General features: G+C 34.1%; 1 protein-coding gene across 6 annotated transcripts in view; it reads right to left on the bottom strand.

Annotated features, from left to right (window-relative positions):
• Window positions 1-15,740, bottom strand: part of PHF14 (PHD finger protein 14) — a 151,226-nt gene that overhangs the window by 111,816 nt on the left and 23,670 nt on the right. For all 6 annotated transcript variants that reach the window (XM_061997228.1, XM_061997226.1, XM_061997229.1 and 3 more), the window contains exons 5-11: window positions 14,740-14,899; window positions 9,070-9,181; window positions 8,058-8,195; window positions 6,248-6,394; window positions 2,550-2,820; window positions 1,908-2,014; window positions 581-676 (exon numbers count right to left, since the gene is read on the bottom strand). In XM_061997228.1, coding sequence (XP_061853212.1) covers window positions 581-676; window positions 1,908-2,014; window positions 2,550-2,820; window positions 6,248-6,394; window positions 8,058-8,195; window positions 9,070-9,181; window positions 14,740-14,899 — 1,031 coding nt within the window. The remainder of the gene's footprint in view (window positions 1-580; window positions 677-1,907; window positions 2,015-2,549; window positions 2,821-6,247; window positions 6,395-8,057; window positions 8,196-9,069; window positions 9,182-14,739; window positions 14,900-15,740) is intronic.

Raw genomic sequence — 15,740 nt, forward strand, 5'->3', positions numbered from 1 at the left:
TAAAATCATATTTGGGAATCATTTCAATCTTTCTGACATCTAAAATGTCCATTGCCATTTAATACATTTGACACAAAGCATATATCAAAACACTGCAAGACTCTACACTGTCTCTTTACCCTGTGTAAATGAGAAAAGATATAGTTGCAGGCAGTGGGAAATAATCAAAATCTTCTCTTCTAGATATTTCTGTTAATTTGACCACAATATTCTGCTCTGTCTAGTTAAAACCCACCACATACACACTACAGTTTAAGATTTATATCTTATAAAAGTCCTAAAGAATTACCACGTAATTTGAAGCATAGAATAACTAAAGACAACTTGGAAACAAAAATGGCAGGATTAACTCAAATTTCACACTGAAGTTTATAATAAATGACAGATCAATCATTTATACCAACTGAAACAATTCTGCAAACAAGATCACTATTACAACAATAAAATTAAGCTATAGGTTTCCAGCAGGTGGTTTGTAGAAGTCTAAGTATTTCAATCGGCAAATATTATTCCCAGAGTAAAGCTTGGGTCTTCCTATGAACCATAAACACGGGAAAAAATAAAAGCAAAAACCACCAACCTGTCCAATGATTCTACCCAGTAAAGTCCAAATGCCCTGCCCTTCATTTCGCAGTTTTCCATTCATATTTTGTAGCTCTTCCAAGGACTCACACAGCTGAAAAAAAAAAAATCAACAGAAATGAAAAAACATTAAAAGTTGTTTAACAAAATTTATTCAATCTCTTATCCATCTAGGATGCATTACTTAATTGCAGGATTAAACAATAACAGAACTTATGTCAATACAGTTGAGACAAGAGTAATCATTCAGTAATAAGATGAAAACCTGGACAGCCACTTGTTTTCTAAAGAAGACCTGAAGCATTTGGCATGAAATTAAAGCTTCATGCAACAATTAGACAGGAAAACCAAAATACAGCAACCTCTTGTAGGTGTTGTCCATATTACTTAAAAAGCAAGATTATGACAAGTAGCCATACAACTGGATTAAAGCTCTACTGTTGCCATAGCAAAAAAACAACATTCACTCTCATAGAAAGAGGCATCATTTATTGAAGGATACAACCAGAAAAAGGATACAAATTTACTTCTGGAAGTAACCTAGAACATGGAACCTATTTGCTTGTGGGGCTTTTAACCAATTCATCTCCTTCCCCTTTATCATCTTTGCACAGTTCACAAGGACCTGCTGCTTCATTTCCAAATATTCTCATTAAAAACACACACCCAACACTTTAAAAAGATAATGTTGCTGTTAACTCTTAAGTTTTTATTATTTAAAATTTTTGTCAGTCATTATTTGGTAGTTATCACTGAACGTAACTTGATAGGTCACTGAATTCTGCAAAAGCTGTAGCTTGTCACCTGTCACAAAAATTACAGTATTTCTATGTTCCTTCTCAAAAAATGTAAAGATTAAAGAAATAATTATTTAGTAAAAATGCAATTAAAATACAAAACGCTTTTTTAACCATAATGATGAGCTAATAGAAAATTATTTTTGGGGAGTAATGACATGATTTATGACCACCAAATTTCCTACACTGAAACAAAACGCAGAGTACACTATGGACGTGTGAATATTGATTATTTCAGCCTGAAAAACTAGCTAAGTCATTGAATCTAGGGTGAACACAATTGGAGGAGTTAGAGTTAACATACATACATAAATAACACATCAACAATCCTAGATTCCAAATGATCATCAATTACGTGCCTTTCTGGCACAGACAAGCAAGCAAAACAAAAATAAAACAAAATCAAAAGAGTAAAGCAAGAATAGTTTGTATCTTTTTAACTCCTTCTGTTTTGTAAGTAAAACATTACCAAATTTAAGAGCAAAAATACTAAGAAAGTACAATGGCTTATCATTCTTTTTTTTTCACCTTATTATACTCCACATGAAGCTTTTCTTGCTCATTTTCTAATTTATCCTTGATATTCTTCTGTTCAGCCATATTCTCCTGTATTTGAATCATGCGCATATTTCTCTCTGTTTAAAAGACAGCTGCATTATTTCTTTACTCTTGGATATATTTTCAAGTTTTATACAATTGAAAGCATAAAACTAACAACACAAAACCAAAGGCCATAGGTTTTATTAACAGTGTAGAATGAAGAGTCATAATGTTTATGTTTTGCTGCATAAACAGCATAGTGATTTAAATGGTGAGCTTTGATCAACCACCTAGCCAAGAATTCCAAAGTCACACTATTTCACATAGAAATGAAGGAAAACGTAAGATTATAAATTATACCAAGAGGTACATATGCTTCCACTCTCTTCTTAAACACTTTAGTCTTCTGTTTGTATTTGAAAGATTTTCTTCTTTTCTGAAATGTCTTTTTAAAGACATACAGAGATACTAAGCAATGATATATATGACCTAAAATGAAGTCATAATTCATATTTATCTATAAATATCGATGAAATTCAAGAAAAAATAAAAAGACAATGAATTGCCATATTACAAATACAACTAAGTGATAATTTTTCATTAATAAAAATACACAACTTTTATCCTTACCAAGGTAATAATTCACAAAATCAGCAGTGAGAGCTGGTTGTTTATGTTTTCTTCTTCCATCAACACTAGAACTAGTATCTGAAGTATCTACTGGAAAAATGTCTGTACTAATTCCCATTAATTCAGCTTTGCGCATAAGCTTCCTTATAGCTGAAGCACTGCTAGTAAGTGGCCGTGGTAGCTTCTCCCTGGGAATCCAGGCCTGAGGCCTGGTGGTACGGGCCAGCTCTGCCTTGGCACGATACTGCTGTAGCCTAGCATTGATTCGAGCCTGCAATAAAGAATTCCATAAATTAAAAACAACTCCAAATTTGTTTTTACTTTTATTCTTTTGGAACAAGTCTGCATTTTATTTTAATTTTAAAAGGCACTCGATCTAATCAACAGAATTTTCATTCCTGAACTCTACAACTCAAGAAACAGCTATTGATACAGACATCTGATTTTACTTCATAATGCATACACAAATAACATTACCTTTTCACTGGGTTTTGGAGCTATAAACATGTTTCTTGATGAGATTTTCCCATCAATGAAAGTAACAGAAATGATTGCTGGCTTTCAGACAATCCCTTCTAATAATAACAATTTGATGGTACTATGAAAAAGTCACTATTGGGAAAAGGCTTGGCTGACCTATCAAAAATACATATAGATTGACTTTAAATTGGTATCTAGGTAAGCAATAAAGTTGATGAAGAGCATTTTTGTGTTATTTTAGATTCTTTCATAAGGACTCCTTTCTCAATGCTCTATCTCTTTATAAATGTTAAGCCAGCTGATTTTGTGCCAAAATCACAATCCAAACAGAAACGAAATAGGCAAGAGAAGCTCACAATATATATTATTGATGACATCTGTAAATTGGTGACCATCTGGGATATCTAACCCAGAAGATCAAGTTGTTACTGACAGTTGGAAAACATTGTCTTGTGGGAACTCTATAGAGTGGCAATTCTGGCAGAAAATGACATCAACATACAAACCTTCAGAGGCAAAACTCCAGCTGACTATCAGTTAGAAGTTGTTTACTTGCCTGCAGAAAGAAGAAACTAATCTGACTGCCTCACCATATGGTATGAAATACTCCTGAGACAAAAGCAAAAAAGTGTGCATATATATATTTATATATTCTATAGTTAAGGAACATCACTGATTACAAATAGAATTGTTAAAGGCAGTATTACAGGAAGTTTAACATATTACGTTATTAGGTTAATGACCAAGAAACATGGTAACTAGGGCTGGCAGGCCAGCTCTGATGACAAGAGCTTTCTTTTTTTCTTGGACCCATAGCAGCAAGCAACAGAGTCACCTTATTTTATTCTCCACTGGAAGGACTAAAGATGGTTTATAACTTCCTCGGCTAAGATGCTTCTTTACTGATTACATGCTCAATTCTGAAATGCTTGGGGTCATTCAAGATGTCATACAACTGTATACTCCGAGTCTTATTCCAGAAATAGATGACAGATTAAAATGACTAATGTCTAAATGGAATGTAGAACATCTGCCAACAATCAGAAACAGTTCAAGACAGGACTGTATATAACACACTTCAGAGTAATTTACTTTCTTGGGCCACATGACTTGCCAGGTCATTGTTTCAGTTATTCTTGTCTGGGGTACAAAGCACCAAATGTACTTTCTTTGAGAAAAAATGGTGTCTCAAAAATCCACTTTCACAATCCCAGATAAATTATGGGTACAACTGCATACCTATTTATGTTAGCTCAACGTAAGCCTTACTTAAGCTTCCATAATTTCCCTGGAAATTAGCTTTTTGTATGTACATATATACACACTATATATATATTTCATATATATACACACACATATATACACATACTCTCTATATATTTTTATATATATCTATATATTTACTACTTCATCTTCTCCAGACTAAGTTGTCTCAAAATTTTTATAGCTCAGATAAAAGCCTAATTTAACCAATATGCTGAATTCGCTAGTGGGATTTTAACTTCCTCATGCAGACAACAAATGGTAAGGTGAATTTATATGCACTTCGTGCCAGTTCCCCAGTCAGATATTTCTAGTATGTATTAAGTACTCCTTACAGTTCTGCATTTCTAAAAAGTCATAGAAACCACTCAAAAGACAAATAATTGTTACAAACTGGACATGGAAACATATTTTTCAAGTATCCAATCTGTTTACTTTCATGTAAATACAGGCACACACAGAGTAATAGTGCAAACTCATACACAAGAGTCATCAACAGTGAAATTAAGTGGCTTTACAAAACGTAAGTTCTCAAATTTGCATCAAGTTGCCTAAGATACCACGTCAAGTAACACTACCTGCAGTTTTTCGGAACTCATTCTAATTTAGATTAATTTAGATTAAATAAAACCCACAGGGTCTTGATTTGGGGCTAAGAGGAAAAATGCTGGGAACTTATCTGTGTCTCATAACATATGCCTGGTAACTGAGATAGTAAGCCTTCTGTGACTCAAGATGATTTTGTGCGCTCAACACTTACTATTATGATGTTCAGTATTCATATTATTGTGATTTCTCCACTACATAGATGTATTTCGCATAACAGAGCCAAGTGCATTCAGCAAAAGTTATGCAACTAGTTTTAAGTAACGCCACATTAAGCTGAATATCCTATAGAAATATTTTACTCATGATACAGTTTGCTCATATTCATTCTAAACTGCATGGGTCACTTAATATTTTCTTCTGTTCAAAGATCAATAAAGAACTAGAACTGTACAATTTTTTAAAGTAAAAAGTCTGATGATACGAAGATTTATTTTCTAATCGTCACACTATAGTTCTCTCTTCAGAAAAAAACCCAGTTCTTTCTCTCTCATAACTGCCTTACATTATTTACAGCATCTCCTACTTTCTGCAAAAAATTAGGCAGGATAATTCATTCAGATAAGCTGCTTTTCTACAAAGGTATGATTCTTCCACAGAATGCAGTTCAGTCTAAGCAATGAAAGCAAAGTATACGATAAATCCCTTGTAATCAGAAGAAATAATAAAGTCTATACATTAAAACATACCAAAGTATGCAGTTCCTTCAGAAGGATTGAAACCTTTACGTCAACAGGACATTTATCAGTTAAGCTTATGCAGTAATTAATAGTTTTACGCTGATCTGCTAGTAGACTGGGATACAGATGTTGCCTAAGATTTTCAGGAAACTCCAGCTCAGCAGTACAGATTCATATTCTATGCCTATACAATTTTTTTCTAGGAAATCTTTACTCTAGAAAAATCCAGCACATAGAATTCTACATAGGCCTAGAAAACGTGGAAAAGTATCTAACCTAAGCTCTTCTATAAAGTTCAAGATATGGATTCTGAACATGGATGTCAGCATGCCTAAATTTCTTGACTGGTTGTCTTTTTTCCTTAAGAATCCTGACGAAAATGTTAAACAAAAGTCTATGAATTACCATTTAAAATATAGTTATAACTTTACGCAACAAATGCAAAGTAAGATTTTTTTCAATCTGGACAAGCATTGACATCCTTATGGGATTATTAGTTTACCACAGACCAACCAAAGCCTACAAGTAATTCACTACTTGGTTAAATGACAACACAATACATGTCTCATTTCACTTCCTACTACAGTAACAAATTTCCCATCCTCTTCATTTCTTTCCTATTTAACACGGATGAGTAATACAGATACATTTGTGCCATAAACACAATACCTGAGCTTCTGGCGAGAGCTGTTTTTCTCTTTCCTGCAAGGACACTTTACAGTAAGACTGTAATGCCAAGTAGTTCTTTCGCTTCCATTTTCTGTCTAACCTGTCCGCATGCTGTTTACAATAAGCAAAAAAAGGGTCAGCTATATCCTGTTTCAGAGAGAACAAAAGGGAAGGAACAAAAATAAAGTAAGACATACAATGCCAAAAAGGTTCTGAACAGCACAAACATTCTGGCAATTAGTTCACATGGTCAAATAGACATGTTCTTAAGAACAACTAACATGTATGTTTCTAAATCAATTTTTTCATGTTGATGTAATTTACCATATAAAGTGCTTTCAGTACATAACTCTACACATTTTTAAATGTATTAACTATTTATGTCTCTACTATTTAATCTCTGTATTATTTTTCTCATTCCCAGAAAAAAAAAAAAAGCAAGAGAATCCTAAGTACAAATCTTTTTAACATACAACATGTACTGTTAACTTCCTATCTCTTTTGCATTATAACCTACAAGTGACTAACAATTCTGAATAATATAAAACATATATTGGTTTTCTCAAAATATTTTCCAAATGTCTTTGGTGGTTATTTCTCCACATGATTCATCATCTCTCAGGTGGTGGTTTTTTTTCCTGCTTTTCATTCTTTGCTCCATCAGATCTGCACATTATCATGGCTATAAGTTTATAGCAACTTCTAGCACTTGAAAACCTCGCATGTAGACTACAAATATCTGAGCTATGAGGAGATATGGTTTTAGAAATGTATTTCATTGACAGTATAGTTTCAAAAGTGTAGAAACATCGTCATAAATCTACAGACTATGAAGAAAAACTTAAATCAGTCGTCCTTCAAAAATTAAAATATTAATAAATAATTTGCCTCTCAAATTTTCCTCTGTGCTTATAAAACAGAGCAATAAAATCTGCACAGAATTCCTTACAAACACCTTTTATTTTTATTTAGATTTTCAGCGTGTGACAACTTCCAAAAATTAACATCACTGTAAAATGAGATTGTGTGAGGCTTTGATTAGAAATAATTTGTTCACAGAAAATATGTAACAAAATTTTAAGGTGGAAAGGCAAGGAAATTAATATGCCTAGAAGAAACTTGCACAGTGTTTGAGGAATCAACATTACACACAATTTATTATGAAAAATAACAATAAGGTAATTGTATTATCTTCCTATTTATCAGTCTCACAGAAGAAAATATTCTCTCATCACTTCAAGAACCACTTTGTGGTCCATTGTTTTCAGAAACGAAAGTGTCAATGTCAACAGTGTAAGTAGTGTTAGTTTGTGGTACTTCCTAAGGCAATAAAAAGTTAAATGTTGCAGCTATCAACACAACAGGCTAAATATCAGGATGCAATTTAGCAACCTAAAAGTACCTAAACCAAAAAATTAATTTGGAACTAGGAGCTTCAAAATTAAATTACTTTAATCATATTACAAGGGGAAAAGTGGTAAGAACAGATATTAAAAATTTATCAGTACATTATAAATGTTTTCTTTTTATTCTGGTAACTAAGATTAATGCTACCACAGGAAAGTCATATCTGCAATTTGAAGAAAATACTGGAAAAGATGCAGAAAAAAAGGCATCATAAATGCAGTTAATTTCTCAATAAGAGAGTACTCTATTAGATAAATAGCTAGGTAAACATGCCAACCTAGGTGAAACTCAAGAACTAGAGTGAGAATTCAGATCTGCATTGGTGAGCAAAAAAAGGCACAATTTCAAGTCATCTTCATACACTTTCAATATAACTCATTTATTCTATCCTTTCCATAGCTACCTCTTCTGCTGCTGCTTCCGAGAGAAGACCTTCCTTCTGAGCACAGGTCACATGGAAATAAGCTCTACACATCCCAGCATCACAGCTAATGCATACACCAGTTCTGGCAAAACGAGGATCTTCGCAAAAACTGCATTCCTTTATAAAGAACAGTGGAACATGCCACAGTAAATATTTTGTGTGCATTTTGTCTAATATTTGGTAATTTAAATCTTACGTTTAAAAAACAAACAGGTTTACTACTGTGTGGTACAGAAACCAAGTACACTGCTGACAGCTGAAACAACTGAAAACTTCACACCTTCCCAACCCCCACTGATGATTTCATTTTCAACAAAAAATGGAAAAGTGCTTAAGCAGGCTAGACAGCATTTTGGATAATTTTTTAGATGAACTTCCATGTCTTTTATTCTTCTTCAGAGCAACAACTAAATACCATCCAAGTAATTAATTCACAATGGAATATATAAACATGGTATAATAAAACAACATTACTGCTCAGTATATGTTCAATCCTTCAACAAGTTCAGAGGACAAACAACAAAAAAGGGCATAGAAAAGTGATAGAATGCCTTACATGGATGTCCTTTGGCAACTAACAACTGAGGAGTAAATGTGTGACAATGCAGAAAGAAATACTCAAGAACCATTAAGTACCAGTAAAGAAGGTTGTGATTCACTTAGCTACTGCACTATGGATTCAGCTACACGCATTCTAAGCACACTCATACAACATAGCAAACTGACATCACCTAATGTGACTTGGAAAAAACCCAAATGCATTTTTCAGCCAGATCAATTCCTCACATTTCAACACAAAGTCATACCAAACAGCTGTGTCAGCAAACTAGAGATATGAGGACATAAGTGGGAACAAGCTTCATCTCATTTTTAGTCTTGAACCTCATTGCAATTGCTATAAAACAAGAAAAATAAAGTTTGGAAGCTGTATGTTATTCTGTTACATGTAAAAATGTAAAATAAAGCTACTCATTGTCTCTTCCAAACTTACCTTGGCACCATACTTAGAATAATTCATTTCTGTAAGTGTTACTGGCCGCAGTTTGTCAATATCTCCAAATGCCACTCCTGGAACATAGAGGGCACAAACAATATGGACCCACCTAAAACAGCAGATAAAATTGGGCTACTGTTATCAACATTTTGATCCTATTTTATACTCACCACTTGCAGATTTCAAAGTGCCTTGTAAATGTTACAGATGCTGGAGGAAATGTGTTGGAAGAGAAGTATATAAGAAACAGGGAGAGAATGCATATTTAGAATTCATCAGCTTACACAGTGAACCACCACAGAGTAAGGCTTCTCAAAGCCACTGGGATTGCTCTGCTGATCTGAATCAAGGGCTGGGCTACCACCACCTTCTGATGACTCTCACGAGAGGCTTCACACCACTTTTCACACAAAATGAAACATCTGTGAAGATTTTGAAATTACATATAAAGCTAAGGCAAACAGACACCTTCATGCTAGGGCAGAGGGTGGGAAGGGGAAGAACAAAGTTAGACTAGCAGTCACAGCACCATACAGCTCTAAGCATGAAGCTATAAAGTATATCTACATCACAGCATCAGTCAGACTTCTCATTTTCACAACTGTCAGTATCACCATAACTAACTAGTTTTAGATAATACTGACAGACACTGCATTCAGTTATAAACACACTTGAGTTGTAGTTCAGAAATGCCTATCTGAAACTCACATGAACAGACTGTTACTTAGCTGTACTTTTTTCTTCACTGGCCATAAACAAATGGGAGGATAGCAAATCTAAATCTTCAGCCTTAAGGGGCATAAAATGGGACAGCAGGAACATGGACATCAGTGTCCAGTAAGTAAATACAATACAATGGTAAAGGCTTCAGTCTCAAGTTTGCCTTTACAGGCCTTTTCACAATATCCTGAAAACTTCACTGACCAACAGTCTTGCAGCAGAGTACATACTTTCTTCTTCTTACATAGAATGGTAGGGGTTGGAAGGGACCTCCTGAGATCAAAGTCCAAAACCCCCTGCAGAAGCAGGTCCACCTAGATCAGGTCACATAGGAACATGTCCAAGAAAGTTTTGAAGACCTCCAAGGAAGGAGACTCTACAACCCATCTGGGGGGGCCTGTGCCAGGGCTCCCTCACCCTCATAGTTAAATAGTTTTTTCTCATATTTAAATGGACCTTTTCGTGTTCCAGCTTCATCCCATTACCCCTTGTCCTGTTGCTAGATACCATCAAAAAAAGGGATGTCCCAACCTCTAGATATCCATCATTTAAATATTTATAGATATTAATAAGATCCCCCCTCAGTCTTCTCTTTTCTAGACTAAACAGCCCCAGTTCCCATAGCCTTTCCTCATATGAAAGATATTCCAGGCCCTGATCATGATAAACACTTTACGAAAGATACAACTCTCATAGTTACAAACCATCAGTTAATGACAAACTCAAAAGCTGTTCTACACAGCATGAATGAATCACATCAACTGAGACAAACTACTCCAAAAAACAAAGTGTTCTTCCCCAAAATAATCTAGTTTATCAAAATTTCACTATAGTGACTTACTCTAATAGTTTGGAGTAAACACGTCAAAGACAGGCCAAGGTTGCTATTTCCTGTCATCTTGAAAGACTGACAAAAACAACCTTACAATTGTAGAGTTACGTAAGTTAGTACTTTAAACCTACGAGTTCCTAGATGGCATTGGATACAACCAGAGACTTTGGATGTAACTGGGCTTATTATCCTGTATTTAACACTTAGCAAGTATATTCATTCAGCACTTCACAATCTTCCCAGTCATTAATGTTCAATAATAAACATATCAATAGTGAAGATTAAAACTTCTGTCCCAGAAGAATCATAGAATCTACATCCTGTACTCATGTTGATGCCAGAAATTTCTTCCTTACCTATATACTGTAATTTTCCAGTCTCCTTAAATAGCAGGTGTTGAGCACAGACCTGCTAATATCTACTTAAATCTGCATCCATGCCGCTGTGCTCTTCCATTGTTTAGTCTATCGCTTCTCCCTTCTCTTTGTTTTGTGTGTCAGTTGAAAAAATTCAATTGAGGCCAGTACAAAAAGATCCTGGGTTTAGCTGCACTTCCACAACATGTTTGTTGTCATGTTACTAACTGGCTGTCAACAGATGAGAGAAAAACTGAAGCTGATGGTTATACTAATTAGGCACTACATGCAATATCAATTTCCCACGTTTCCCAAATCAGCACTTTTCTCCTCAGTCATTCTTAGACCTACACTGCTGAAACTTACCCTATGAAGAATTCAGTTTCATGTTAATTATACAACTCATACATCAAAACAGAAATTCCAAAAAAGCAATATATGAAAGGTTCAGTAGCAAGCACAAAAATACATTTAAGTCTTTCCAAAGGAAAATAATGATCTTGAAATGTAAAACAATGGTGGACAGACTGCTTAGCATTTTCCCTAAAAATGGCCCACAATAATAACTGGTTAACAGAAAAATCCCATTAACATTAAGAAACTACTTGGAAGCCATTAAACTCACTTCACTCGACACGACTTTTCTCAGTAAAACTAATGTAAGACAACTGACTAATCCATAGGGTTATAGCTGACAAGACTATTTGAAAACAAGTTTCTATCCTATTGTTAGAACACCCAGGTTTGAGATGGTAAAAGGTAAATTCCCTTTAAATCATGAAAACATAAACCAATGAAAATGTATATCCCAATTACACATTTACGTGCAACAACTGTTTTGCTTTGTCTTTACAGACTTTACTAGGGTTCTCCACATCCACAAAGTGTTTTGATTACATCACTGCAACCAAGAAAAATTAAAAGTTTAAAGATGAGTTAGAACCTTGTCTTTAAATAAGATGGTACAAATACGATAGCATGCTAGCTCCCTGAGTACAAGCTGAAATACTCAAGTATTCTGCTAAACTTCCTGCTGCTCAGATGGGGAGTAAAGCTCATCACTGTCTTTTTTACAGTACAAACACTCCAGCACACCAACTTAATGCAATGTTACATGCAAAAAATTATGTTCATCTCAGTAGCATGTAAAAAGTGCATCGTCTGCCTCCCCACAAAAGCAACAGAGATGTTCTTGCAGGGGATCAATGGACCTGGTAATATCTCTGCTCTTCCACACTGTATCCAGAACCGGCAATAGCTTGGCCTAAATTACCACCATACCTATAAGAAATATTCTTCTATGAAAAAGTGCATGTGTGCATGAATGCATATTTTGGTAAATATTATGCATTTTAAAAGTAAATCATTTAAATGAGCATATTATACTATTTTATAAAGGATGATTCTATGATTCTGAATAGTTTTATTTTGTTTTAAAAATACTACATGCAGAATGAGACCTGTAACCTTGAGATAAAAGACACTGCAGGTTTGTAAATGGAAAACAATTGAATTCTGTAGGGCTTCTTTTCTGTATTCTTTCATTGACTTCAGATGGGCTATATAGAATAAATTTGTATATACAGAAGTTGTATGTTTACACAATTACTATTCTTAACAAAAACAGAAGGTTCTGCTTGGAGATTTCTGATAGTAAGTTTAATACAGTCTCCTAAACATACCCTCCAAAGTTCAATATAAAGATACACATCTTCTACAAGCAGCTGCTTCTCAATTTAATTTGCACAGTTTTTTCATGCTCCACTGGTGTATTAAATGCTGCTGCACCCTGTAGGAGTTTATCTATGATAAACCCAAGAGCTGTCTGCTTGCTTCCTACTGACCTTCTCAAAATGTTTTAGTACATGTCACCCAAGTATTACAGTATTACAGATTTAAACTGCCATTTCAGTGTGATTGGCACACAAGTGCCTCATTTCTTTAGTCACCTATATGTGAACTCAGACCTGAATTTTTATTAAAAAACATACCAGATAGACAAGTTCAAAGCTGAAGCAATTTCATCTGTTTTTAATACCAGATCTAAATATTTTCCCGCTCATTTGTTTAGCTGCACATGTTTTAGAAGCTTGTAATTAAGACAAATTGGGTAATCAAAGAATAATAATCTTCCTTGTTACTCTACCATCTATTTAGCTTGCAGCAATGATGACAGATGTTGATTAGGGAAGGAGAAAAACTCCATATCAAAACAAGGACAGAATTCATATTCTTGGATAATAGCATTTTGAGAAAGGAAATTTCATTAATTCATATTTATGTTTGTGAAACTGAGAGGTTAATGTGAAAAGGCTTCTGCTGAGAAATTAAGCACCTCATTACTCTTATGTTTCACCTGTCATGTAGAAACAGAAATTACTCCAACCTGATTATAAAGAGAAATTGAACAGGTTCAGTTTGTGTAATTTCCAGCACCGATGCTGGAATTTTAAAAAAGTTTGAAAAAGGTGGTAAGGGGATGGAGACCAACGGTGAGTTAAAGCATTCCATTAGTCACTAGTATCTCTCTACTAATATTTCAAGAAAATAATGGAATTGGGTTGCACTTTACTGACTACAATGAAAACACAATGGACACTCTACCTAGCCTGTAGTAGCCCTTTATCCTTGAGAATTCCAATCTGTAAATAAATAATAGAAAGAAAGATAGCACAGGAATTTTCACATGGTAGTTCGTATTTCCTTTTTCTAGTACAGAAGCTCTGTTCACCTGAGCGAATACATTTATGCCTACACAATAGCTATATCACAATAGCCATATCACATTATCTAGCAAGTAAATATACAGTAATAATGATAACATGTTATTGTGTTAATGTCTGCAGTCACCAAAACAGGCATGCGCCTACACGAAGAACCAGTGTCACCAATAAAATAGTTCCCCAATAACTTAACCAAAGGCTTATGGTTACATGAGAAACTCTCTATGTAGCAGTTAATTAGAACATCAGAATAGAAAAGTTGAAATAATATTTGCCAGGTGATATTGATTCTCACATTTCCTAACTGTTAGACAACTAACTTCAGTCTTTAAAAAACACTTTTCCATATAGCAGTATTATTATTAAAGTAGAAACAGAAAAAATAGAAAACAAATGAAAAGTACAATTTGTTTAACAGCTTTATAAGGGAGATGCACAGACATTGTTGCACTTAAGAGAATCCAGAAACTGAAGATCTGAACACCGGAAACATTTAAAAAGAAGCACAAACGCTTCTATAGGATAAAAACTATTCACTATATATCCTGACTCACTTGTGGAACTTTTTTTTTTTTTTTTTACATAGCACAATATTTTCTTCTATTTTCATTGTTTCCCCCTTTATAAGATGCATGTGGAAGAAATTAAAAAAAAGAAAAGAAAAAATCTTTTACATGCCATATGTATGCCTTTAAAATGCATCTCAACTACAAATTGAGAAGTTGAGCTCAATGCATATTCAGGGGAGAAAAGTAGATTCCTCCAAAGGTTATTGCTAGCAACTCCATCCAATGGTTAAAGTTCAGTGTTATGAATATCCTTGTTATTTCTTTATTCCCAGCACACAAAAAAATTAAAGTTGACTGACTATGCAAAGAGTATCCAGTTCAAAAGTGAGGTGAGAGAGAGAAGATAACAAGAAGATATAAAAAGTTTCATTTATGATAATGTCTCCCATAAGAATAGATCAGCGTGAATCCCAGTTTTTTAAATGTAAGTTGACATCAAATTCAAAATATCACTTCTTCAGTCTTACCTGCCTGCATCAGTCTCCTTGAAGATCCCATCCTGGTTAGGACACAATTCACAACTAGGTGTGACACCACATTTACATGCATCACAAAACCAAGGTTCTGTGGAATTTTCTGAAGCTGAGCTCATGATAGAGTCACTCTCTCCATCAACACCATAGCAACCTACACACATGAAAAATAGAAGACCAATATAAGACAACAGTAGAAGAGTACATAGATACATATACATCCTGACTTCATCAGGAAACATACACACATATATATTTAGAAAAATGATACTGAGAATCCCAAGAAAGCTTATAATATTTCTGCAAAAATTATCTTTACTGCAAAATTTACACTTTAATGAGATTCTAAGAAGTGACTTTATGTGACCGCCCAGATTACAACTAACAAAAAAAAGGCCATTTTACTTTATTCTTTTATCAAGTCTTGGTGTTCTTGAGAATATCCATTTAGAAGGAAATTAAGAAAACAAGACTTAAAGCAATCAATAAAGACTAAATTAATACTCAAAGTATATTTTCAAATAAAGGAAAAAAATATAGTTAAATTCAACAAGCTACAGAATTTGTGAAAATTTACAGGTTTCTCCTGGATATTCCTGCCTTTCTGCTTCTCCCTACTCTGAAAATTCATATTATTTTGAGGGAAGGGTTTTTTGGTAGGGTTGGTTTTTTTAAAGATTGATTACACTAGTAGTATCCAGTCAACAAATACACAATTCCCTTTTCCACTTAGGATTTAGCATCTAAATCAACAAAATAAGATTACATACATGAAATAAAAAATACTATTTGCACACTTTAGAGATTGTAGGACTAAGCTTAAAACACCTTCTGTAACTTCAAAACCAAAATGTAGTTTGCAGAGCACAGATTGAGAGTTTTAGACACCACACTGATGATTAATTAAGTGTATGTATGTATTTTTTTTTCTTTTAAGCATTCTCAATTTTACCTGGGTTTAAATTATGGTTCAACTTAATAATTCAGTTTCTCCT

Source organism: Colius striatus, chromosome 5, assembly GCF_028858725.1.
Source record: "Colius striatus isolate bColStr4 chromosome 5, bColStr4.1.hap1, whole genome shotgun sequence".
NCBI classification, from domain to species: domain Eukaryota; kingdom Metazoa; phylum Chordata; class Aves; order Coliiformes; family Coliidae; genus Colius; species Colius striatus.